This window comes from Dipteris shenzhenensis, chromosome 21, assembly GCF_047967505.1.
Source record: "Dipteris shenzhenensis isolate YYH24624 ecotype China chromosome 21, Dip_SZ_1.0, whole genome shotgun sequence".
In the NCBI taxonomy this organism is placed as follows: domain Eukaryota; kingdom Viridiplantae; phylum Streptophyta; class Polypodiopsida; order Gleicheniales; family Dipteridaceae; genus Dipteris; species Dipteris shenzhenensis.
Window position 1 is genome coordinate 53281438 of NC_141616.1, and position 27944 is coordinate 53309381.

Genomic DNA, 27944 nt, shown 5'->3' on the forward strand with positions numbered 1-27944 from the left:
TTTCCAAGCAATTCATAGAATCTCATCCTGGATTTTTATGGATAGTTCACGCTCTTATAACCATTAGTAGTGATGTCTTCTACAAAGAAGACAATGACATCAACGCACCTTACTGGGTGTCATTAAAATATCCACACACGTGCAGAATCCAATGAGCATTAATTAAACAAGGATTGTACATTGGAATGGATCCTAAGTTACCAAATGCCCTCTACCAGAAGCAGTTTTGTGTATGTGCAAAAGAAAATGAAAACAAAGACATCTCATTTACCCAATTGAAGACATGAAAGGTTAAGTACGGATTCTGTAAATTGATGGAAATATTCCACAATGAAATAATATTTTTCCTTACGATCTTGCGCAAAGAATAGCTCAAAAAGGAATGAATCGAAAAATATAGTTATTGACCATTACAATGATATTGATTACAAAACTTGCCTCATTCCATAAGATTAAGAGGCCGCCTCTTTAGATGGCCTGAATATCTCCCCATCTGAAAAAAGTTCTTGAGCATCGACTCCCACATTTTTCTCATCTTCAGGTCCGACATCTGCAGTCATCCCTGGTCCTGTTTCCAAACGAGGGGATGGTTTTGTCTTCAATACTTGGCCAGAATTTGCCCCCTTCATGCCTGGACCTTGAATTGGCGATGGACAAGCATTGACCATGACAGAAGAAGTGGGTGCTACCTGTCCTGGACCTGTACTACCTGGATTAGAAACAACTTGAGCATTCTGTGGTGAAGCATTGGGTGCTTTTTTACTGTTAGAATTGGCAGCTGAAGGCTGAGAAGCAGAATTTGCAGCCTGAGATTGCTGCTGCTGCTGGGCTCTTGGAGGAGGAGATTTGGGACGCAGTGCCTCTATCTCAGGAGTGGTGCCTACTAGATGAGGTGCATCCACTGGTGGGTTGCCACGGCCACCCTGCCATACTTTTCCCTCTGGATCTTCAAAATACTTGGCATATGTCTGCAAATAAAAGGCAACAGTAACCCCTCTATCCAACAGCAGAACGTTCTTCTTAATATAGAGAAAGAACCATCTAAAGGTTAATAGACCCTGTTATTGAAAATTAAAATTTCCACATTTATACCTTCAAAGTGAACTAAACGTATGGTTTTTAATTTACCTATACCTTCAAAGATTGCACGTGTTCAATCTTAAATGAGGAGGAGAACAAGAAGAGAGGTAGAGAAGAACACACACACACACACATGCACGTGTGCATGAACAGAGAGAGAGACACACACCCCTTCCCAGAGATGAGGGGCATGCAGACTGGAAGGGGGGGGGGGGGGGGATAGGATGCATTCCAAGAGGACACAAAGCAAAACTCGAAAGTAACAAAGACTTCGTAAGCAAATACGCATTGTTCTTATCAACATCCAAAGGAAGACATAATCATAAGGGGCATACAGCGAAGTATATGGCATACCTGAGGGTTGAAATTCGAAGAAGTAAGACCTTTACCAACAGTGACCCAACCGGCACGAATGTTATGATCTTCACCAAAGAGTTCAAGACGACGCTGACCTTGAGCAAAGTGCTCCACAATATGATAAAGCTCCTCTGGCTTTGACGTGGACCCTATTACGCAAGGCAAAACAGTTCAAGGTGAAGAACCATACTATTGTTAGACTCAGTATCAAGACCAAAAATATTATCGAACTATTAAACAGATTCTTCAAGCATCTAAGAAACAAGGTTACAACCCCTGGAGCACTCCACAACGAGGGCCATGTACACACAAGCACACACAAGGACACAAACAAGCTTCTCATCAATAACCACACAGAAGGTCCCCATCCAAAGCCTCAGAAGTTAGATCAGCTCTGCTCCAATTTGTGTAATTTATGGACTGACCATAAGCAGGTTCTTCCGATATGATAATATCAGTGTCAATATTTGCATGGATGATATGTCCATCACTGCTCCGACGAACAGTGCCCTTGATTCCCATTAAACAATGCTCCTGCCACAAATGTCCACATCAAAACCTATTACCTGTATTAAAATAAAGTTGTTATGGTAGCAATTACATCATATACGATCAGTGTAACATTGCCTGTCCAAAACATCAGAACATAATGAAATCTTACTTTTGAATGTTGAAGGAGAGTGCTCGCATCATGTCGCAAAGCAGGCGTAGGATTTTCTCTGTTAGTTTTCACCCAGCAAATATCTTCACATCTTCGAAACCCCCACTGCCAATTACAAATCACACGTGTCTCTTTCATTTCTAAGATCAACAAATCACCCCATTGCTTGCAACAACACAGATTTACAAACCCCACACAAACGTGCACAAGTTCACCACAGCACATGCATACCCCTTTGCCAGGACCATGTGGGGGTTAAAGGTCACTGTGCCTTTACCCCGGTTATGTACAATACTCAAACACATATATAAATGAATGAAAAAGAAGATTAGGGTGGTTCTGCACCCACCAAAACTTGTGTGGATCTCTGTTTCTCTCTCTCCTTCCGTTCTTGCTTCCGTTGAGAGCACTCTCAACTGGTATCAGAGCCCGGGTGATCTAGCTGAGCGTGCGTGAATGCTTGAAGCTCAGCAGCTCTATGGGAGGAAGGAAAAAGCTCTATGGGAAGCTTTGTGGGTGACTTTACTTGCATCCGAGTGTGTAGAGACCTTGGAGGAACCTTTGAAAAAGTCACTTTGGCTTTGCGAAGTGGTTTTGAGAGCCTGTTGAGTGTTTTCAAAGAAAAAGTCGTTTTTTGAGCTTTTCCCTGTTCCCTTCGATGACAGAGACTCCGTATTGACTTGTAGAGGCAACTATTGCTTGCTTTTGGTGTCCACTTCACTTCAGGAGCTTGGAAACACCTTCATTCTTGAATCTGGGATCATTTCATTGGATTTCTGACTGGTTGCTCCAAACTTGGGTTTCAACACCCGGGCAGAAAAACGCAGAAACTAACACAGTCAGTTCCGATGGACTCAGGAGGACCTAAAACTTCTATGTTACTCATCCTTCGCACTCCGGTGGAGTTTACAAACAGCTCTGCTTTCAAAAACGTTTTTCAGTCCGTGTGTTGGACCCAGTGATTGAGACCACGGTTTCCAAAACCATCTGTCCCATTGCATTCCGGACACCCAAAAACCCCTACCTGTCAGTTCTTACGCGATTTGGTGGAGGATTTTCAGAGTTATAGATCTCTGTGTATTCAATTTCGTCTCTCTGTTATGCATTTTTCATTCTAAGGTTTTGAAACCTTAGATTTATGCCACATGGCAGTGGATAAATGTTGACTCCCATTTCTCACTCATCGGTTGGGATTTTGGAGTTCCAGAGAAGAGAGATATTTGCAGATTTTCTTGCTATGTCCGATTATGCAATGGCGCCCATGTTTTGAGGCATCTCAGGTTCTATTTTCAGTAGCGATCATTACCGTGGGACTATGATTTCTTGAGCATACCTTATGCAGATCACTCTAGTTGCAGTAGTTTGAGCAGTGTGCGCTCATTCGTGATGTGCATTGGGTTGCAGTGGATGATTTATAGGCCACTTGGATGCATTGCGGTCCTTATTGGATGCGCTGATAGGCCCAAATTACCTTGTGGGATGCTATTTTTATGGACGCTTTGCACATGGATGCTATTTTATACTGAGGGACAGCTTTGACACATTGTAGGTGATGCACTGATAGTACTATGCTCTCTTGGATGAGATATTATTAATACATATGCCAGTGGACGGTGTTTATGCTTGAGTCATTTGGCACTTATTGGCATTTTGGATTGCCATTGCAGTTGGCATTTTCTTTTGGGCCAGATTTGCTCATATGGATGCATAGTATATGCACATGAGTCAGATGCTTTAAGACATGAGTTTTGGTGATATTTCACTCTATTGTGGCATACACATTTAGGTGCACCTGGTATTTGATGTGATTCTCTCTTGTAAGCACTAGCATTTGGGATTTTTGCTTCATTTGCACCATGGCATCCTCTTCCATGTCTGAAAAGGAGTTTTTTAGCATTAAAAAGTTTGATGGGACAAACTTTTCTTTGTGGAAAGAACAAATAAGGGATGTGCTTATTCAAAAGAAGCAGATTAAACCCTTGGCAAGGATTGAAGCTAAGCCTGCAAATATGTCTAAGGATGATTGGAATGAGTTGGATGTATTAGCAAAATCTACTATTAGACTTCATCGTGCAGAGTCAGTTTATTTCACAGTAGTAAATGAGCAGACTACGAAAGATTTGTGGAAGAAACTGTGTACCACTTATGAGAAGGAAACTGCCTCTAATAAAGTTTACCTCATGAAGAGGTTGTTTGAGCTGCAGATGAAGGAAGGGATCTCCATTGCTTCTCACTTGAATGAATTCAATATTATTTTCAGCCAGCTTTAGGCTCAAAAGATGAATTTTGATGCGGAGACTAAGGCAATATTTCTCTTATGTTCATTGTCATCCTCATGGGATACCTTCCGTACAACTGTCAGTAACTCTGCACCTGGTGGAGTACTGAAATTTGATGATGTTGTAGGTAGCTTGTTGGCCGAGGAGATTAGACGAAAGTCTATGGACGGCAATAAGCAGGATGCAGCCTTAAATGTGCAAAGGGGCAGATCACGGTTCAGGGGAAAGTTTCAAGAAAGAGGGAAGTCTCGTAGCAAATCCACGGCACGAAACATTGAGTGTTACCACTGTGGCAAGAAGAGCCATATGAAAAAGGATTGCTATAAGCTGAAAAGAGAGCAAAAGGATAAGAAAAAGAATGCAAATTGGGGTGCAAATCAAAAGGAAGAGAGTCCAAGGGAGGACAAAGGAAAAGTGAAGATCGAGGAGATCAATGCAGTCACACATGATAGTGACAATGACGTTCTCTACATGTCTAGTTTATCTACAGAGTTGCTTACCACTTCAGATGATGCATATTCCCACGATTGGATTTTGGATTCCCGTGCTTCATTCCATGTTACTCCCCATATGGAATGGTTCTTCACTTATGACAGTGGAAAGACAGGTTGTGTGCATCTTGGAAATGACTATGCATGTGACATAGTGGGAGTAGGTGACATAAAGTTTTCTTTTGCAAATGGGCCTGCATTTATTTTGAAACATGTGAGACATGTGCCTAAGTTGACTAAGAGTCTTATTTCAGTGGGTCAGCTAGATGATGCTGGTTTTCACACCACTTTTGGCTTTCAGAGTTGAAAAATTCAGAAGGGCTCTATGCTTTTGGCCAGGGGTGCCAAGTGTGGGACTTTGTATCCCTTACATGTATCAGGGGTATTTGATCATGTTGTTGCAATAACTGAGTAGCCAAGCACTTCTTTGTGGCATTGCGGGTTGGGGCACATGAGCCAGAATGGAATGAAACTCTTATGCCGTTTGGATTATGTACCGCATTTGAGTTTCTCTGATTTTGAATTTTGTGAGCACTGTCTCTATGGGAAGCAGACTAAATCAGCCCATAAAAGAAGGGGAAAGAAAGAGTTTGAAAAGCTTAATTTGGTGCATTCAGACGTATGTGGTCCCATGCCTACACGGTCATTAGGTAGGGCTGAATACTACGTGACATTCATTGATGATGCAACTAGGAAAGTGTGGGCTTATGCTATAGCTCGGAAGAGTGATGTGTTCCAGGTATTTCAGAAATGGCTGGCCTTGGTTGAGAATCAGTCAGATAGAACGCTTAAATGCCTACGGACTGACAATGGTGGAGAGTATCTCTCTCATGACTTTCAGCATTTCTGTGATACACGTGGGATTAAGAGGGAGCTCACATCCCCTCATACTCCAGAGCAAAATCAAGTTGCAGAAAAGATGAACCGTACCATTCAAGAAAGGTTGCAATGCATGCTTTCCAATGTAAGTCTTTCTGGTGGTTTTTGGGCTGAGGCAATGAAGACTGCAGTGCATGTGATCAATAGATCACCTAGTAAGAGTTTGGATGGTGGTATTCCTGAAGAGGCGTGGAGTGACAAGAAACTCTCTTACTCTCATTTGCGTATATTTGGGTGTGAGGCATATGCACATGTGCCAAAAGAGCTTCGAAAGAAGCTAGATCCTAAGTCTAGGAAATGCATCTTTCTGGGTTATGGTGAAAGTGGAGAGATGGGCTATCGTCTCTGGGATCCAGAAGCAAAGAAGATCATACGCAGCCATGATGTAGTCTTTAATGAGAAAAAGATGCATAAAGCACCCATGAGGGATGTGGAAATGAGGAGAATCACTTTCCAAGATGTGAATCCACCTGCATATGTTGATAGACAGCAAGCTGTCCATGCACCAAATGTGCAAGAAATGGTACCACCAAGTACTCCCATAGGTATACAATCAAGGGTAAATGATGGATCATCTATTGGTGGAAATGATGAGCCAAATGTGGCTGATATGCAAGTGGGACAGCAAGCTGAAATGCTCTTGAGAAAATCATCTAGAGTGTCTAGACCGCTTGATAGGTTTGTTCCAGGAGTAGACTATGTGATGCTTACTGATTGCGAGGAGCCTTCTTGCTACAGAGAGGCTATGATGCGCGAGGATCAACGCAAGTGGGAGTATGCTATGCAATCAGAGATGAGTTCACTTATGAAGGTCATAGGTGATGATGTGCCTAGGTACAAGGCCCGTTTGGTCGCTAAAGGGTTCAAGCAAGAGAAGGGTGTGGACTTTGATGAGATATTCTCTCCGGTTGTGAAGATGACCACACTTAGATGCATGCTTGGACTAGTGGCAGGAGAGGATATGGAGATTATGCAGATGGATGTCAAGACAGCTTTCTTGCATGGGGATTTGCATGAGGAAATTTACATGGTGCAGCCGGAAGGCTTTGAAGAAAATGGCAAAGAATATTTAGTTTGCAAGCTGAAGAAGAGTCTCTATGGTCTTAAGCAAGCGCCTAGAGAATGGTATCAGAAGTTTGATGCTTTCATTCGGTCCCAAGGTTTTAGGAGGAGTGAAATTGATCACTGCCTCTACACTAAAAGAGCTAAGGATAATAGCCTGATAATCTTTACATGTGGATGATATGCTATTGGCTAGCAAGAATACTTATGAGCTAGATGCATTAAAGGCCAAGTTGCATGAGGCCTTTGATATGAAGGATTTGGGATTTGCAGGTCATATTCTTGGTATGCGCATCACGCGTGATCGGAGTAGGAAACTCCTTTGGCTTTCACAAAAAGAGTGTTACAAAAGTATTGCAATGTTTCAATATGGAGGGAGGGAAGGCAGTGAGTACTCCATTGCCTCCATATGTGAAACTGAGTCATACAGATAGTTCCAAATCACATGAGGAAAGGGCCATGATGGCCAAGGTTCCTTATGCATCAGCAATTGGGAGTCTTATGTATGCTATGATAGCTACTATACCAAACATTGCATTTGCAGTGGGAGTTGTTAGCCGGTATATGGCTAATCCAGGAAAGAGGCATTGGGAGGCAGTTAAGTGTATCATGAGGTACATGAGGGGTACCAAGGAGATGTGCATCTGCTTTGGTACACAGATTCAGACTATGCAGGGCATGTGGATAGTAGGAGATCCACTTCTAGTTATGTGTTTACCTTTGCAGGTGGTGTAGTGTCGTGGATGTCTCACGCACAGAAGTGCGTTGCTTTGTCTACCACAGAGGCTGAGTATGCTGCAACCACAGAGGGTTGCAAGGAGGCTATATGGCTTGATCGGCTAGTGGGAGATTTGGGGATTCATACAGGTATACTGACATTGCATAGTGATTCCATGAGTACTATTCAGCTAGCACGGAATCCGGTCTTTCATGCAAAGACCAAACACATTGAGGTCAGGTACCATTTCATCAGGGAGGTACTTGAGGACAAGCCCATAGAGCTTGTCAAGGTTCATACAGATGATAACCCTGCAGATATGCTAACGAAGAGTCTACCTAGTCAGTGGTTTGAGTATTGTCGTGTATTGATGGGCATTGGATAGTATGCTCATTGGTTGTTCTCCCTTAAAGGCACATTGTCCTTTAAGTGGGAGGTTGTGGGGGTTAAAGGTCACTGTGCCTTTGCCCCGGTTATGTACAATACTCAAACACATATATAAATGAATGAAAAAGAAGATTAGGGTGGTTCTACACCCACCAAAACTTGTGTGGCTCTCTGTTTCTCTCTCTCTCTCTCTCTTCCGTTCTTGCTTCCGTTGAGAGCACTCTCAAACCACTCACACAACTGTCAGCACCCAAATCACATGACCACAAGCATGCATGCACACAAAAGCCCCCCCACCCCCGGCCCTTCCTTTCTTGAGGAATAGAGATGAAAAGGTATGTGGATTTAACACCTATCCAGAAGTCCTCTACCACTATGAAATACACTTCAAACCCCTTTATTATCATTAACATGGTCTACTTTCCACATCCCACACACGACATAACACTGGCATAGAGCTAAGAGAGAGCACGCATTAGTTTCAGCAGTAGCAGTTCCTAGGCCAAAACACCCACACGTGAGAGAGAGTGAGAGAGAGAGAGAGTAAGAGGGAGGGAGAGAGAGAGAGAGAGACATATTAATGCCCGCAGGAGACCCCATGGGCCTATGGACAAAGTACAACAAATGGAAAGAAACTCATACAAGCCACAAAGGAAGGGTGCGCTAGGTGCTATGCTAAGCTAAGCTGTATATCTCAAAACCACGAGTACAAAAAGACTGGAGCTGATGAAATCTTCCTTGTAAAGGATAGCCAAGCACTTTCATTTGCTATGAAATTTTCCCCGTAATGGATAGCCAAAACACTTTCATTTGCTCTCCCTCTCTCAACAGATACAATAGGGCCTAGGACAATCGTCGGGCTGGACCCCCCCGAAGGTTTTTATTACTTGAGCAAAAACTGAGTAGAAGAGTTCAGCATGGTAGCTGTATATACAAAATTCAAACGTGAATTTCAATTACATGAGCTCTCAGGCTCCCCTTCTTGGCAACAAGCCACTTGTCAATTTCTACTTTACTTTCCTAATTACATGCCACTAAGGGCAACTCTGGAGTCTTCGAAGCACTTGGTCACGCAAACCGCCTCCTAGACTCTTGGTAGGCTCCATTGCCCTTAGGAAAATCACTCTTCCTAGTACCTACAATAATTAATTAAAGCGCACCACCATGGCACCTATTAATTGTTAGCGCTTTGCATGCAAATAATACACTGTGGACTAATTCTAGTCACGGTGGGCGTCCCCACTGAACACATGTGCACACATAACAAATATACAAATATATATTTATATTTATTCTCTGGTTGACCAGAGTCAACACTCTTGATTATAATTAAGAGGCTTCGACCAAGGGTCGAGGCGCCTTAATTATAGTCAAGTCTCTCCAACCAAAGTTGGCACATCTTGGTTAACCGTAGTTAACCCTCTTGGCAATAAACCAAGTCTCGTTGACCGAAGTCAACACTCTCTAACCGTAGTCAGCTCTGTGGTTCTCTGGTTAACCATAGTTAACCCTCTTGGTAATAAACCAAGTCTCCCCGACCGAAGTCAGGTTTACTTGACCAGAGTCAAGTATCTTTGACTGTAGTCAATTCTCTGACCATTAAAAGATGACCATAATTAACACATATGAAAACTCTTTAATTATGATCAAATAAATGATCAACTCTACTTGACTTAGGATATTTACATGATGGTGACATCCCCTCGGCTTCTATTCAGTTCACCTCAACTGAAAAGCTTCCTTGTAAACATCCAAAAGCTGTGAATGATCGGACAACATGTCTTCATCCATCCACTTGGCATCTAATGCCGTATAATTCTTGAATTTTACAAGATACCTGTAAAACTCCTTGCCCTCAGGGCCTTTGCGTACAGTATGATACTTACTCTGCTCTGGCTGAAGGACCTCCTCCAGCTCATCCACTTCTGGATCCTCTGATATTGGCTTTGTAGGCTCTGGCCCTGGAATTTCTTTAAAAGACTCACATGGAATGCATTGTGAATCCTCCAATGCTCTTGTAATGCTAACCTGTATGCAACCTCATTTATTCTTTATGTAACCCTGAAAGGGTCATAGTACCTGGAAGATAACTTTGCATACACTTTATGTTGGCCTTTGAACTTACGGAGCCTAGCTTTCTCGAACTTTAAAAGTACCCAATTCCCTTCCTTGAGATCTAGCTATCTCCTATGCTTATCTGCAGCTCTTTTATGTTTCTCTTGAGACCTTTCGATTGCTGTCCGGACTTGGCTGTAAGCTGTCTGGAGGTCTCTCACAAATTGATCAGCTGCAAATATTTCGTCCTCAGTCCTCAGGATAGGTGGCAAAATCACCTTTCCATAGATTACCTCAAAGGGGGCTTTCCCTGTAGAGCTGTGTACTATATTATTGTGAGCAAACTCTACCAATGGTAGGTACTTTTCCCAGTCTGAACCTTGGTCACCCATGTAGCATTTCAGCATATCCAATGCTGTAGAATTTGCTACTTCACTTTGACCATCTATCTAGGAATGGAAAGAAGAAGAAAAATTCAGATTCGTCCCCATATTATCAAATAAAGCTCTCCAGAATAGAATGGTCATTCTAGGATCTCGATCACTGACAATGGACTTAGGCATACCATGGTGCTTAAAGATCTATGTCATGAAAAGCTTAGCCATATGATCTGCCTTTATGGTTTTGCGAACCGGAATGAAATGAGCTTGCTTGCTGAATCTATCAATGGTAGTCCAAATCCCATCATTCCCTGACTTTGATCTTGGCAAATCAAAAATGAAGTCCATTGTATTACTTTCCCACGGTGCCTGAGGCACGGGGAGAGGCATAAGTAGGCCAGGTACCTTCCGTCTATCATACTTCACTTTCTGACACGTAAAGCATTCAGTAACAAACTGATGTATATCTTTCCGCATCCCTGGCCAAAAGAAATACCTCTCTAGTGCTAGAGTTGTTGCTGTAATTCCTCTATGTCCAGCATAGGGAGGTGCATGGCATTCCTCTACCTAACTGCTAGGTGGGGGGACTATACAACCGGCGAATCCCTTGTGGAGTGAATATGTAAAAAACTCCTACAGGCCAAGCTTGCAGAATCGAGCGGGCCTCGCGACAGTCGCCCTAGAGCCTGGGGTCCCATGCTTCCAGGTGGAGCGGAGGGTGTAGATGATATCTTGCCAGATGGCGACCAAGGTAGCCGAGGGTGGAACCAGATGCTTACCCATCACCAGACTGTAGCGAGCAACCCAAATGTTCCATGCAGTAATACTGGCTACTACCTCCCATACATTGTCCTCCGGAGGAGCGAGGCTATGAGGGACCGCCTCATGGAGCTCTATCCTCTGAATGCTCTGACCCTGTATTTGGTAAGCTGGGGAGATCTCATCAATCTGAAACGTGTGTCCTCCCTCAGTTAACCAGGCCACCATCCCCAAAGTGTAGTCCCTCTGAGTCTGAAGGCTCTGCATATGGGTCATAATCTTGAGGGCGCCCATCCAAATCCTCGTTGCGCTACGACAGCTTCAGAGGTAGTGAGGGATGGTCTCCAGAAAACCAGCAAAGCAACAATGACACTGCCCCTCCACCTGCATCTGCTCCAACCACGGGCCGATGGGCAAGCCTCCGTGGGCGGCTAGCCAGAAGAAGTAGGAGATCTTCCTCGGCTGCAAACTAGATCATAACCGCATCCAAGACCTAGAACGGACATCCCATGGCACTCTCTGGGCCACCCAATGCCTCTCCCTCGAAGGGCTCCACATTGAAGTGTCCATCTGAAGCCTCTTGCCAATCCGTGTGGTGTAGGAAAAGAAGGGCACCTCGTCCACCTACTCAGCAAGGACGCCCCTGGAGGGCCAGAACCACTCTCCTGGATCCCAATGGACCTCCCTCAAGGGCCTACCCTCCCAAAGCCAGAGGCGCCATCTGGGGGCATCCTGCTCTGAGATACTGGGAGGGTCAATGTGCCACTCCTTCCCCAAACGTCCCACCATTCTGATCATCTGCCAATGAATCCCATCTAGACTCCCATCCATCTCTAGGTCTCTCTCACTTAGTGCCTGGAGTAGGCCTCTAGGTCCTACACGAAAAAAACTGGGCTGTGTGTTGCCTCGCTGCATCATCCTCCTCAAGGGGACACTAGTCCGATAAAACTGACCCAACCATCTGATATCCATCCACACGCGAAGTCCCTCCCACCAGACTCAGGGATGGCTAGGTCAATCTCTCTCATCCGATGCCCTGCCCCTCGCAAATGTGCTAAGGTGCCAAGCCTCGCATCTGCCTCCATGGGTAATCTGCTCCATCTACCAAAGGAGCCGGTTGGTCCCTTGTCCCACTATGCCCAATCAATGTGAGTCCGCTGCCCAAGCATACATCCCTCCTAATCTTTGATCTCTAGCTGTCAAACAAGGGGCTGACGCTCGAACTCCTCTCTGCATCTAGGATGAGCACGAATGAGGCCCCTTGCTAATCTCTGCCAAACCCTATGGAGGCTCCTCATTAAGGGGGAACCCTTACCCGTAAGGGGGGCCTCTGAGAAGATCCATCTATGTGAATGCTGCCATGGCCCCCTGTGCGTGGGTATTCTTGAGAAGCCCTCACTGTAAGAGGAGCTTCCAAGGCTCTGCACCTGGGGTGAGGCTGCGAACAACCAACTTGCCCAAGAGGGTTGTGCTTTGCATCTCCGGATCAATGATACCCAAGCCTCCCATTACCTACGGCATGATCACCGTCTGCCAAGTGACCTGGGCTCTAGTATTCCTTGTGCCGTCCGAACTTGCCCAAAGGAAGTTTCGAACCAACCGTCGGAGCTGCCCAATGCACCCTCTTTGAAAACACCAGCAGGATTTGGTGAAAGAAAGAAAGAGGTGAGCTTGGCCGAGCTCCAATAGAGAAGCTTGCGCCGAATGCTCTTGAGGATCGAGGGGATCTGCTGCTCTGCTGCAATATCAATACCTACCTAGCATCCAAGGTATCTTGTTGTCTGGCCCCGCAGTATCCATTTGAAGCCAAAGTCACTCCCCCACTCTCGAATCTCTTGTGTTTCCTCAGAGCTTGTGAAGAAACCTATGTATTTTGTCCAGTTGATCCGCGCACCCGAGGCCTCACAATAGATAGCCAGGGCCCCCTGACTCTCTCCAAACTTGATGTGGTGCCCTCTACATACAAGGCCTAACTTGATGTGGTGCCCCTAATGATGTTTGAATGGGAGCCTCAAACCTGTGAGGCCCGCCACCTGCGATCTCAAGTAGTAGCCCAAAGCCTCCGCCACAAACAAGAAGAGAGGGGCCAGCATTGGCGGACCGAGCGAGAGAGAGGAACAACAGACGGACGACAGCAACAAGGCCTCAGGAGGATCTAGCCTCCAACCAAGCTTCATCAACAGCTCCAAAGATGCCCAAAAGGCTACGTCCCGCTGCCCAAACGACCGGTGCCATAGCCAAACCTACAAGCTTCAGCCCACACCTACGACTGACAAGCTCCTAGTCTAACTCCAGCACCCTGCTCACAACGACTTCTCCATCTACAAGCGCTCCTACATCACGTCTAGCACCCGCTCCACAGTAGCGCTCAGCAGACCTTGCAACAAACGTAACCTCCAGCAGGTACCTACGTCTCTCCAACGACGCCAACAGTTGCTCATGGGGGGGACGGGTGGTAAGGATGACCATAGCAGGAGGGACGAGGGGGGGGGGAGGGGGCGGGGGGAATCCAGAAGGGAGGGGGGGAGTAGAGAGGGAGAGGGATTTGGAGGGGGAGGGGGGAATCCAGGAGGGAGGGGGGGGAGTAGAGCGGGAGAGGGATCTGGAGGGGGAGGGGCGACCATAGGCCTCTCTGCTGATCAGGCTCACCAAGGCTCTGGATCCACTCCTCCTTAACTGTTGCTGGGCTAACGTCTGCATTTTGTGCCATCGTAGCATCAGGAGCTCCTAGAGCTCGCTGCTGATGCAAGGATGAACACGGAGGCTAAACCTCCATCATGGGAGGATCATCTGGTTGGGCAGTGGCCCTTGCCGCTGGGGGGGGTGGGTCTCTACATATGGGCTGCTGCTCCTCCTCCTTAGGTGCCTCTCGAAAAACTCTGTCTCTCTCTACGTCTAGCCCTCTACCTGTGGCGCTTTCGGACCTGTTTGCTTGGTTTCTTTTTTATAACTTGGTCTAGTCTCCTTCTGAAGGGGTCACCTAGGGGGTTTGAGACTCCTACTGCTCCTGTTTGGAGGGGTGATGGGCTCTGGCCTCCTGACTCTGCTTGCTCTGCGGGGGTTGGGAGGGAGGAGTTCGGCCTTGGTTGCAAGGGCAATCTCTGGCTAGGTGATCCATATGAAGACACTGGCCTAGTAACCCAAAAATCTCCACTCGCTGGCGAAGTGAACCCCCTTCGAGAGTCTCTAGGAGGATGAACTCTGGGAGGGACTCTGGGCTCTCAACCACTAGCCTGATCTTGGGGACCCTGTCATCTACTACCACTGATGCGGCCTTGTCGCTTGGAGAAAGAAGGACCTTAAAGGCTGTGGGATTCGAGGGTGCTGCCATAGAGTCCCTCTGGTCAGACAACACTCCACCATTGACCACATCTTGACTTTTGAGGGCCATCATTGAGGAGGCGAGATTGAGGCGCTAGAAAGTCTAAATATAGGAAGGCTTTCTACACTATCCAATGCTCCCGTATGATCAGGAGGCTTTAGGAGATGCAGATTTCTGAGGTTTTGATTTGAGGGATGATGAGCCTATACGAGTCTATTAGAGGGAGAGTTCCGGCCTTGGAGGGTCTATCAGCCTGGATTTGAGAGCACCATTGGAGTGAAGCAGGGATCACCGGCTCTCTTCGGGCTCTACATTGATGAGATCACATCCTTTATCGATTGCCTAGGAGGCGAGGAATCATAGCTGGCCAACTTGATGATATGGATATTGCTATATGCAAATGACACTGTCCTTATATCATCTTTAGTAGAGGGGCTACAGAGGCATTTGGAGGCACTAGAGGTGTTTTGCAGGGAGAGAGACCTAATAGTCAACCTTGGGAAGACCAAGATCATGATCCTCAACAACGCACGTGCACAACGCACGTGCAGTAGTACGCCAACACAGCTTCACTTACTGGGGTGAGCCTTGGTTGGGGTCCCTCCCAACCTGCCATGCTCTCTCAAACCTGTGCTCAATCGCCCCTAGGGTAGTGGTCACAAAGGCCTGCGCATCTTCCATCGGTGTAGCCTCAGTGCGGGGAATCCCACGTACTCTGATGTTGAGAGCCTTGCTGGCTCTCTACTGCTACTCCAGGAGGGTAGCCGAAACGGTTACCCTTGCGGGTTCCCATTTGGCTACGTCGACCCATCTGGACGTCTCATTAATGGCAGATTGCATGCTCGCAATCTGTGCCTCCACCACTGGGGTGCTCCCTGGGACTGTACGTACAGCAGTGACCACCTATTTGAGCTGTGAGATCTCCTGTCTGAGCCCCTGAATAAGATCAGCCTCGGATAGCTTGAGACACCTGAGCAATCTTCACAAGGCCAGTTTACAAGATGGTAGATGTGATCAGAGCATGACTCACGTGGACAGGGAGCTTTGGCCCAACTAGAGAGGCAATGCTTTCAGGCGCCACACGAAATAGAGGTAGGTTCTATGCTTCAAAATCTTGCAGCTTATCTTTCACAACAAAATTGCTCTCGTAAAAAACAAGGCACAAGATAAACCACGAGACTCACTCTCGCATTCATCCGCATAATTACAAAATTTCTGCTTGGAGAACACTCCAGTGTTGTTAATTTTGCTACCAAAGAATTCCCAAGTTTATCCCATACCCCTTTTGTAGATTTGTCGAAGCCCACATGGTGAACCACTGTTAGCAAGGCAAAGCAATAAGTGCTAGAGCTTTGTCATTTTTATCCTGCCAAACTTGAATCTTCTCAATGCCTCGATCTGTAGCGGATTCCTTGTCGGTCCCCTTGACAACAGTTCATACTCCATCCCGCATTAAAAGAAGCCTGAGCTTCGTTTGCCAGGTTGGAAAATTGGAGCCATCAAACTTCTCCATTCCAATGATAACCTTATTGGTCTTGATGGCGCTCCAGTAGATAGAACAATTTGAAATTACTTCACTGTGTCAAAGGTTGTTGCTGGCTAAGCCAACTGCACAAGAAAGGCGTCACAAACAAGCAGGGAGCGGCGTCTGGGTCTACAGGCAGATTGATTATTCTTCAAACGCAATTGCTTCTGACGAAGAGGTGCAGATTGCTTGGGCTGAGTGGAGGGGCAAACACGCAAGGCTGTAGTCTGCAGCAGTGCAAGAGAGCGACGGATAGGCAACCGCATCAAAGATAGCCTCATTGGCGGCAACGTGGCAACTGATCTAGAAGGGAACCAACTCCAATGGTAGGTGAACAGGCAGAGACAAGGGAGCTACAGACAGAGGGGAAGCTGTATGCAGAGCTACGGGCAAGCATATACCTAGATGAATCCAGGAACATTCCCAAACTCATCCATTAAAAACACAAGATAGTGCAGTTTCAATCTCACGATAGTCACTCATAAGATTGAAAACCATAAACTCCATCACGCATAGCAGGGACTAGCAATGGGCAAGCAATTTGTTAAGATGATAGTGGACAACAGCAGCGGTAGCAAGTTCAAGAACATGGCTCTGATACCAATGATGGAATCAGAATGGAGAGCAGGAGAGGACACTAAGCAGCATGATCATTTCCATTAATTGAAAGAACTCAATATATATTGACTGATATAGGAATAGGGTTTCTAGACACTAACCTAACCCTAAAATATAGGACAAACCCTAAACTCAACCACACCTAGACTCTAACCATACTGAGACTCAGATTTCTAACACCTGTAAGGCAGCATGTGTGAGCCAGTGGAATCGAGTCCAATACCAACTGGACAAATACTGATCACTCCCTCTCTCACTTGAGAGCTTAGTAAACAACATATGGCAAACTTGCTAGCTTCTCTAATCCTTCACACGATCCCAAGGTCCATAGGCACCATGAAACGTTTCACTGAAGTGGCTTTAGAAATATAAATATGAGGTTTCAATGAGAGAAAGAGTCATGTGCACACACACACACACACGCACTATAATGTGTGTGCGCGCCGCACGGGCACATAACAAATGGATTTCACCAAAAAAAGTGTGTGCACATACCTATACATATAATATGCATATATACATAATGTTTTAGAAAAGCGTAGGGTAGTTGCTCGCTATAGGCCAAGTCCCCTCACAGCGGAAGATTTACCCTGAGATAACAAGACAATAGAAGAAAGACAACTCGTGTGCTTAGTGAATAGTAAGGAGAGGAACACAGATCTGAAAGAGAGGAACACAACTCATGTGCTTACTGAACAGTAAAGAGAGGAACACAGATCTGAAAGAGAACTCAGATGTACAGCCAAAATGGGATATATAAAGCTAGTACACAAACTGCCAGATATACCAACACCTTCAGTAAACAACCACTGGGGTAAGATACGAAATCTGGTGTCGATTGCTGCACCATTTAAATGCATCCCCCCCCCCCCCCCCTTTTGACTCGTGCCTCTGTGTGAAAGTATATAAACTTAGTAAGCAAAGCTATGCTTATGTTCTCATCAGTACCCAAGCATAAGCTGCCATCTGGGTTTCGAAAGATTCCAGAATCTCTTGGGTAAAACCACTGTTACTAAACTTTGAATCCCAACTAAACAACAAAAACTTCGATAGTAAAAAGGAATAAGAAAAATAAAAGTGAGTGAGAGAGAGAGAGAGAGAGAGAGAATTGACTCAAGTTAGATATCAAAAGCAAAAGAAACACTAATGCTAACACACAATAAACCAGCGCATGCATAAGAAAACAAGTGAAACACCAATGCAAACAAGGAAACAATTATTGTCATTACTTTTAAATTATTTATTTGTTTATTTTACATTTAATAATAATAGTAATTTATAAAATAAGGGGTGGGGAAAACCAAAACTAAATAGGTGCCTAAGAGCATATGACCTCCAAAAATAGAACCGTGAACGTACACCTCTAGTTTTTTTTCCTGACCCTGATTTATGGGGAGACTAAGAGGAGGAAAATGATACGCCTCTAGTGGGTCTAAACAAGGCTTAACCATCAATATATACCTTTGTAAGACTAGAATAAGTCCAATCATACAAATTTAGATTTTTTGTTGTTCTAAAGATCAAAAATCTACACAGAAAATAAAAGAGAAAATAAAAGAGAATATGAAAGAGAAGAAAAAAGAGGTAAACAAAAACTTTTAAGAAAAACAAAAGGAAGACATACTTAGCAAGCAAAGCAACACTTATGTTGTCATCAGTGCCCAAGCATAAGCAGCTACACTAGGTTGCTAAAGAAACGTGGAGTCTCTTGGGCAAACCCAGTGCTTACTAAAATACGTCAAATAAACAGAAGAGAAAGAAAAGAAGAAATAACGAAGAAAGGAAGCAGGTGACTAAGCAAAAATAAACAAGCAAGTCAAGAAACAAAATCTTCCAAAAAACTGGCTCTCTCTCTCTCTCTCTCTCTCTCTCTCTCTCTCTCTCTCTGTCACTCTTATTTAAAACTTAAAAAGCTAAACGGTCCTTTACACTTATGTATTGTTTCCTACAAAGAGTCAAAAATACATTTCTAACTTAGAAAGCACAAGCATACTCAAACAAACTCTCTTTTGAAACTAAAAGAAAAACGAGCTATTCAGCTCCCCGCTTTTTGTTTTCAGCTTATGTTCAATCATTCTAAACATACCTAAGGCCGATACACCATAGATAAAAGACTTCAAATCTAAGATTGTGAGTACTTTTTTCATTATTTTCCTTGGATTATACCTCTTGTGTAATAATAAAGCGATCAAATTACTACATTGAGTGATAAAAGACTCCTTAGTTGTACAAAGGCGGGAAAATCTATGGAACTCGGAAGAAATGACTCCATATTTTGCCAAATCAGAAATGTTTTGAGTCAATGTGAGGCATTTTTATAATGTGTAAACCATTATATTCAGGTTGTCACGTTTATCGTATACATCCACCTCTAATCCTATGGTAGATTGAGAAATTCTAAGATCTAAGAAAACACAAGAATCCCCTTTTGAAGTGCAGTTCAGTTCACAAGAGTCACGAGGATAGATTCCTTCTCCAAAAGCACTAGCATCTTTGTACATTAAGTCTTGAAAGTTAGGAACATCTGGTACAAATAAATCATCTATAAAATGCCTAACTTGGCTAAGCTTATGTAAAATGATAGGGCAGGTATTGATAGAAATAAGACGTTGCATAAACTCAAATTCAGAAGTGAAAAGATAAAAGTTTGCTAAAAAGACGGCACAATTAGTGCCCATGGGGATTCCTATAATTTGTTGAAACAAAGAATCACCTATTGTGATGTAAAGATTTAACCATCAATAAATGATCTAGGATTAAGGCCAGGAGAACTTAAGATCCTGATAGATTCAAGTTTAGGGAATACTCTAACCTAAAGCTGGCATTAGTGAGGGTTAATCCAATATCAGTTGGCCGAGGGGGCAGTCGAATCAAGGGAATCGGAATAACCTAAGGCTAAGATTCGAGCTAACATGTATAAGATTTATATCCCATGGAAAGAGCTAGTCTACTGAAGGCAAGGCTAATCCAGTTAGCCCGGCTTAGGGCATAAATCTATCTACATGCTAAACACATCAAGAGCTAGGCTTATAAATATAACCCAGAAGCTCAGTATACAGGGTCTAGGGATGGTGGTTCCCAGGGACGATGGCCTTGTTGGCCAGGGAGTGGAAGCATGGTGGAAGGGGCATGTGGTATGTGACGCATGACCTAGCAGATTAGCTTCCTCGGTGGTTCAGTGGAGGTTCTAGCAGAGTAGCTCAACCTTCGGTCACCTCATGGTTGTTGGTCTTTGTTATGGTTTTACAGGTCAGCCGGTTCTTACTCACAATGGTTACCTGGAGGTAAGGACTTTACAGTCTCTTTCCCCAATAACATGGAGGAGCCCTATTCAGCTCTCCATTGAATCATGTTTGAAAATAAAACAGATGTCCTATATTGCCTCTGCATGATCTAAATGTTTTCTGCACATAATTCTAAGCTTATAGGGATTCTGTCTTAACAAATGACGTTCCATACAAATCACAAGCTTGCATGCAAAATCGTCAAAGTTAGCAGCAAACAGTTCGATAGCACCTAAGGGCGCACCCATGCAATACCCTATCAAGAAACATGGCAAAAACTTCCAGCCTACCTTTTTAAGGCAAAGTCTCCCTTGATCAAGGCCTTCAGCATCTCCCACCCAAAGAAAGATAAAGGAAGGCGTGTCTGCAATTGCCTACAAAGAAGCCAAAAACATCACGATCATAACCAAACTTGCAAATTTCTGCTTATTACATAGTCAGAAGACAAGAAACGGACGAGAATGTGGCAATCACAAAGATATGGTAGAGAAAGCACATGGATAGCACCAACAGTTCAATATTGAATCTACCCATAATTAAACCTGAGAACAAAGAAAATGTGGAATGTGGAATCGCACATCGTTATAAAATTCTGCTCAAATAAAAACCGTGAGGTTCTGTAAAATTTCAACAGAAGTACAAAAAGATAGTGAGTTCACCACTACCTAGAAACATGTGTTGATACTTATATCCCCAAAATGCAAGACTGCATGTGCATGAGAAAGTGCTAATGCATGAAATTGCACTAACCAAATAATTAGGACCATACTGGTAGGGCACTTTCTTTTCTCAGAGGATTCAGGACATGAAAACAAAACTCAAACCTAAAACAGTTCCCAAGAAAAGGAATGGTATAGCATCTTGCGAGATGTATGAGACACAAAGGAAAGTAACACTTCTTTAGCCTTGCTTTACCACTTTCAAACAGATGAGAATAGAAGCCTTCACTTTAAAAAGTGCAAGTTGAGAAAACATGAGTAACTGAAATTATAAAGCGTCGTTTTTCACTATCTTGGCAAGACGCATGCACAATTATTGCTGCACAAAGAAATAGCAACACAGACAAATTGAGAAAGCGCTAAAGCATGGACATGCGGGAACCAAACCACGACTAGGTGCAAATTGTATGGTACTGAATGGTATTGTATCCTCCTTGCTTAAGAGATTTAAAAAATGCATGAAAGGAAAATGAAAATTCTATTTTACCAAACTACAATACTTTACTCAAATGCAGATGAAAGCTTCAGATTCAGAAAAAAGTTGAGTTTGTTTAACCACGCTACTCTACAATTTCAAAGACACTGGAGCTTAATAAGCTTACTTCGATTCGAAGATTCTGTATCTCCTCAAATGACCACCACTCCATTGAGTCACCAACACCTGGTGCTCTTCGAACATACTCTTCCCATGGAGGATCCACTAAGATAACATCAAACTTTGTACCAAAAAGCTCAGGAGCGATCTCAGCTGTACGAAGATCACACTGCATGTACATTGGTGGACAAGCATGGTCTTTTATAAGATTGTCCTTCCTTGTTATGAGCTCTTTCAGCTTGGGATATTCCTCAAACCTATCAGATAGATCAACATCTCGAATGAAATTCTGAGGCCGCAACCCTGTATCAACAAAATGCTGAGAGTAATCATTTTGTTCTCCCCTGGATGGAGCCCTTCCAGCTGGAGCATTGATTCTTGGTACCACTCGTGTAACAGGAGCCTTTTCTGGCATCATGCCACGACCTCCAAATGAAGCTCCTCCATATGATGGACCTGGCATAACATTTGGTGTACCTCTTCCAGGACCTGGTGGAGAAAAAAAAACATTATGACCTGGACCTGGCCCCATGTTTGGCCCAAATCTTGGAGGAGCTGGCCCTGGAGCAGGAACAGGAACTGGGCCAGGTGGACCAGGAAGCATACCCATATCTCCAGCTCCCCGGCCTCCAGTCCAACCCATGGGACTTCCAAAAGGTGGAAGAGGAAAACCACCAGGACCCATTCCAGGGGCTGGCCCAGGACCCATATTAGGTCCCATCACTGGCATGGGCCCTGGAGGTCCCATATGACCAAAGTGAGGAGCCATACCTGGTCCTGGGCCTGGGCCTGGGCCTGGACCTGGGCCCATTAATGGTGGAGGAATTCCCCCCCCTCTCTGTGTGTCCCTTCCACCACCCCTTCCTCCCTTCCCTCCCCCTCTACTCCTTCCCCCCTTCCCGCCCTGCTGCATCCCTCTCATCATTACTCCTGAACCTTGATTGCTAGCAAAGGGAGGGCGGCCATCACCTCCCATTAGACCTCCATGAGCTCGGTGACCCGGGGATCCCTTTGGCCCCCTCCCTCTCCCAGTATGCATGTTGAAGGCCATTGCACCCTCTCCAACAATTTTGCTAGAGCTTGGCCCAAAATTTTGATCCAGACCTGGAGGACCTTCCTCTTCAAGAGAGAACCTCTCTCGAAATTCACTTCCCATGACAGGAAAGCCATCCCCTGATCGAACCCTTTCATCATGTCCGACACCCATCCAATCGGCATCAATATTGCTCCCAACAAAGTCTCCCGGAGGCCCAGTGTCTCCGCGTCGTAGCATAAAAGGAGAGCCACTAGCAAATCCTCTCTCACGGCCCAAGTCTAGTGTGGGTATGCTATTTCCACCAACTCGCTCCATTGACTCATTCATAAAACCAGAGCCTTGTGGGCTCTTCAGTGTATCGATCCTTTCTTTGTCCTTCCTGTCTTCTCCAATTCTCGGAGCTCTCTCCACTTTATCCCTTTCTCGTCTGTGTATTTCCCAACCATCCCTTTCATAGTTATACTCAACGTCCTCTTCCTTTTCTTTGTGTCTGTCTCGCTGCCTATTCTTCCAGCGATCTGCATCTTCCCTGTCTCTGGTCCTATCCCTGAAAAATTCAAAGTCTTCTCGATATGGCTCTCTGTCTTTGTATTCCTTCTCTCTTTCTCGCTGGAAATCACGCTCCCTGTCCCTATAACCATCTCTGTCTCTATCATAATCCCTCCTGTAAACCCTATCTTCCCTCCGATCATCAGACCACTCTCTTTCAAAGTCATCATGTTCAACTCTGCCTCTTCGTCTTCCATCAGGACTCCATGACCGTTTAACCCCTCGCCCAGGTCTAGCAGACTTCCACCCTCCTCCAGACCTCCTCCTGTCATCCGGTTCCTCCCAGTAAAATTCAGGCCCGTCTTTGGACCTGCTTTTGTCCCCAAAGCCCTCATCCTCATCTTGCATTTTGGCACTCGATCTTCCTCGGCCATCCAAAGAATCCAAGCTGACATCCCCATCTTTGCTATTCCTGTGTCTGTCCCCCTTGTCCTCTTCTTCTCTGTGATCTCTTCTAGACCTCTCCCGGCTGTCCAAATCTTCTCTCATGCTTTCAGCTACATCCTTAGATCTTCTGTGATGATCGTCTGGCCTATCTGCTTCCCTCCCATCATTACCAGCCCTGTTTCCGTCTTCAGAGATTTCATTCATTATCTCCGATCTCTCTCTTCCACGTAGCCTTTGTCCCTTCAGCTCTAATGAACCAGCTCTTTCTTCACTCCTATGCCAGGCCCGCTTTGACACGTCAGGCTCATCCCACCGACTCTCCCTTCTGCGTGGGTAAGAATCAACGCCTCGATAAGTAGCTTCTTGGCCTTCCATCCAAATGTCTGATTTAGAATCAATCACAAGCTCAGCTTTAGTTTTCCCCTGCCTACCTGTGTTGCGATCGGAATCTTTCATTGTTGTCCGGACCAAGCCTGTTCCTGCATCTTGTTCCCTGGTTCTATCGTATACTTGTTCATCATCCACTTCACCGACCTTTTTCTGTCTTTCTGTTGCCGCCAACCTGTATTTCTTCTCTGTCATCCCCTTCCTAGATGTTTAACCTTCGGTTACTGGATCTCAGGCGCACCTTTTGCTTACCTGTTAAACTTATTTGGGCCAGCTCTGCTACCTCTTTCAACTTTATTGCGTCTTTCCCGTCAAGTGACCTGTTATCTGGGAAGCAGCCCACTCTACTCTGCTTATGAAAACCTATGCCAGACGTTGCACGTCCAGCCTTTTCCAATCGTACGGGCTTGGAGGAGTGAATTCAGTCTGTTTTCAAGTATGGGCTTTTCCAAGCCCCGCGGGTCCTACTGTATTTCTACCCACTTATCACGTCTGCTCTTCCTCCAGCTTTCGCACAATTCCTCTGTCTCCTATTTATTCTGCAATGCTACATTGTATTCTCTCCCGTCCTCTGAGACGCCCTGCCTCCCCCCTATGCTTCCGGTGGTGGCTCTTTCTAATGCCGTCAAGTTCTTCGCAGTCTTTAAAAGTATAAGAACGTTGAATTGTGCGGCCCAAAACTTGAGTGAAACAAATGCAGCCGAGAATTCAAAAGACGAGCAAAGGGAGGTGCACCCAAAAGGTGAGGGTAAGGGCTACAGAAGGCGCAGAAAAGGCAGGAGAAACAGGGGAGATTTGGGGAAGAGGAGTGGGAAATTCAAGGGCAAAACCTGGGAAGCAAAGGCGAGGATCGGGAAGGCGGCGATGGAAGAAGCACAAGTGCGATGTCGTGATGAGCAGCAGCAATCGACGAACATCGTCATCGTCAGTGGTGGAGAAGTGGTATGTGATTAATCATGTAGTACTTAGAACCAAGAGATTTGTGCTCTCAACTCTTGGGCATTTCACCATACATTTCATGACTTCAACAAGAGCCTCCCATGTCGGTTCAAACTTCACTCTTACGGAGTTCAAGTTCATCATCCCATGGGCCGCATGATTCGCATGTCGGAATGCCGATTGTTGACATCATTCACATCTCCTGCTTGTGGTAGGCCTCATGCCCTGGCTGGAACATGTGTGTGTTGGAGGTGTGTGTGTTTGGGCTCGCCCAGCGCCGTGCTCCTTGGCCTACTGCAATTTGCCCATAAGTGGACCGCCTTGGCAGCAGGTAAGTGTGAGTGTTATGAGCGGGTAGCAAGGGGGAAAACAAACACCACTTGGTGGCTGATGTGGACCAATCAAAGTTTTTAAAACCTTGTTGCCAGGCCGAACCCTCTACACATCGCCAAACCTCCTCCTATTTCTTATGTTGAGGTGCCAAGCTGACTGGTGCCCAGTAAAAGAAAACAACACAATTACTAAAACAAACTACAAATTAATTGTTTCTTCAAAGTTGCATCATAAAATCTTGTTATTTTCATTGTCTTTCATTGTTCTAAAGGTTTTCTCACCTCAATCTCCATGCAAGTTGAGGGCAAGTTGCTTTGATAGACCTTGATTTGTGTTGAAAATTAAAAACATTGTTAAACTACATGAATGAACAATACTTGATTCTTGGAGCAAGGTTTGTGAGATCAAACTTGTCCCTCCTAGTAGTCCCTCTTGTGTTCCAGGAATGCTGAAGTTGACGGTTCTTGCTTCAAAACAAATTATATGCTCCCAAACATCTTGAAATCTATTTCAAATAATATTCTATAGAAAACTATTGATAGTAAGAGTGAAAAAGACTCATTTCTCCTAAAATTTCTTACAAAACAAATAGATCTTTCAACATTTTCAAACCATGTAAGAAAACAAAACAACACAACTACACAAAATGAACTACAAACTAACTCTTTCTTCATAGTTGCATCATTAACAAAAAAATCTCATAATAATTACTATGTTACATTGTTTCAAAGATTGTCTTACCTAAATCTCCATACAAGTGATAGTGATATTGAATGTGAACTTTTGAGTAAACTTTGGGTCCTTTACTAGAATAAAAACTTTTCAATTTTAGCTTGCCTTGTGGCTTAAAAACAAAGTAATAGTTGTATGTTAATTCGTTTCTTATTATTACTACATAGCTTTTACATAGTTTTACAATAGCTTTTTGAGGTTTAACATAGTTCTTATATAGTTTTTACATAGTTTTACAATAGTTTTTTTGATGCTTGAGCATCTCAACTTTGACTCAATGGATGCTAAACAAAATGGTTGATTGCTTGAAACACAAAAGGAAGCAACTTGAAAGGCCACAAGATGGTCATATTGAGTCAAGTTTGGTCATGCTCATAATAATGATTGGAAGAAACCCTAGAATGAAATAAAGAATACCCCTTACAAGCACAATCAACATAAGAGAGATGCAAAAGCTTGCATTAAAAAAGTGAGGCAATCCCACTTTGGATCGAGGGGCAAAGCACAATATATGGATGAAATAAAGAATACTCTGGAGCACGATCAACATCAGAGAGATGCAAAAGATTGCATAAAAAAGGTGCGGCAATCTCACTTTGGATCAAGGGGCAAAGCACAATGTATGGATTAATTTGTGAGAGTATCTTTTCTTCCTTTTTTGTACATGTTTCTCTAGTTATTTTAATCTCATGTGTCTTATGATCTAATGTTTTATGTGTAGTGAGGCATGTGGCGGGCCAAAACCACAACCTTGTATGCTTGCTATCATCCAAAGTTTGAGTCATAGGTGTGAGAATGTCATTGGTATAGTATTTGATGTAAGAAAATCTCAAACTTGAACCCAACTTTTAATTTATGCAAACATGCACATACTAAGAGAGCTTTTAAATCTGTGCCTTTTGTGTCTTTGATGTGTAGATTTGTGAGGCTGATCTTCACATGTATGAACAAAAATTGGCAAACATGCTACATGTCTGTGCGATGAGAAGTAGTGACAATTAGGATGATATGGTGGAGGTGGACTCAACTTATAGGCATCTTGATATGGAGGAGCTATCCAATGCTCATATGACAACTCAGAGCAAAAGGGAGATCTCTCTGAATCAAAATAAGGGGGAAATGGCACCGGCTCCAAGAGTGAGTAGAAAGGATGGCATTCTACTCAACAAACCCTTTTTAAGGTTGGGTAGCATGTAGCTACTATGGTAGGCTAAGATAGATTGTCCTCAAATGCATATACCGAATATATTGTGCTTTTGAGACATTTTTGTACACACACACACACATGTTGCTATATGAAGCACTAAAGTAATACATGTAGTGACTTCACTAGCAACATGCAAGCTAATTTGGCTATGGCAACTACTTTTAGATATCGGGCATCCTTCAACCTCAAATGCTCCCAACTTAGAGAAGGCTTTAGATTCTCCATTGGGCTAATAGTTGCCACTAACTTTTTCCTTTCAGTCAATGAAGAAATACATAGTCTCTTTTCAAACTCCAATGGGACACATCCATTCATTAAGGGGAGTTTTTACAAAGAACAATATGATTAGCAGCATGAAGTCTCACAATTGGCATAATTCCACATAGGTGTGCTTGCATTATCATTTCTTTCTAAATGATGATCAGTTAATTCCAAATTGTGATATTGCATGCCCATGCTTGGTTTGTCTTGTGGCCCTTGATTTCATTCAGGGTATCAAGGGAAATATCCATTTTCTCATGAGCGGCAGGGTATTCTTTCTTGACCAAATGTGGCAAATCAATGTGCAATGAGTACATAGTTTGGGACAATGGGGGAAATCCGTGACTCTAAAAGTGAATGAAAAATAGAGATAAAGATGGGTGTACCCATGTGAATTGGAAATATCCTTATTCTATTACTTAAGAAAATTTAGCAATCATGTACAACCAGAGACTACACTCTACACACTTAGTAGAAAAAACAACCATAACTTCCAAACTCTAGAACTTTATATATATGATGTATTTTGACATTTTCAATTGTAATTATACACCACATTTACAATCATGTGCACCTATCCATCAAAGGGCTAGTGCCAATACATTTTTATTGGATCCTACTAACATATTTGACCTTCATGGATCCTATTTTTGCTATCATGTAACATCCACAAAAAGCTTTCAATAGCTAGGGCCCTTCATCACCTTGCCTTGTTGTGTAGGGCTGCCTCACTTTATCACATAGTGCCATTTATAGGGGACTAGGGATTTGACTCACAATATTGACAAGGGGATTAAAGTTGCTTCTCACTTTCCCTTTGGTCAGTAACTATCTTGCCTTGCAATTTGGTAGAAGCATGAGAGAAGCATTTTATTTTGGCCTTAGTTGAATCCTTGAGATGTTGGTTCTAGTATTCAACAATGTCCCCAACTCTGCTTCAAG

The 27944-nt window shown here is 44.1% G+C and overlaps 1 protein-coding gene across 1 annotated transcript; it reads right to left on the reverse strand.

The window, feature by feature from the left end:
* Window positions 1-338: 338 nt before the first annotated feature.
* EMB1691 (Methyltransferase MT-A70 family protein) lies at window positions 339-24554 on the reverse strand. Its single transcript, XM_087392297.1, has 6 exons — window positions 21179-24554; window positions 20148-20231; window positions 2099-2203; window positions 1863-1971; window positions 1435-1586; window positions 339-968 (listed from the first exon to the last, which is right to left on the reverse strand). The coding sequence occupies exons 1-6, from the start codon at window positions 23723-23725 to the stop codon at window positions 453-455; spliced, it is 3513 nt and encodes a 1170-aa protein (XP_087248423.1). The 5' UTR covers window positions 23726-24554; the 3' UTR covers window positions 339-452.
* Window positions 24555-27944: the final 3390 nt, after the last annotated feature.

Bases quoted from the DNA above. Each gene is read 5' to 3' on its own strand.
- EMB1691 (XM_087392297.1), bottom strand. From the start codon at position 23,725: ATGACAGAGAAGAAATACAGGTTGGCGGCAACAGAAAGACAGAAAAAG. The intron at 20,232-21,178 runs GTAAGCTTATTA...GCTTCTTTGTAG, and splicing joins TACAGAATCTTCGAATCGAA to GCAATTGCAGACACGCCTTC. The intron at 969-1,434 runs GTATGCCATATA...TTTTATTTGCAG, and splicing joins CTTCGAATTTCAACCCTCAG to ACATATGCCAAGTATTTTGA.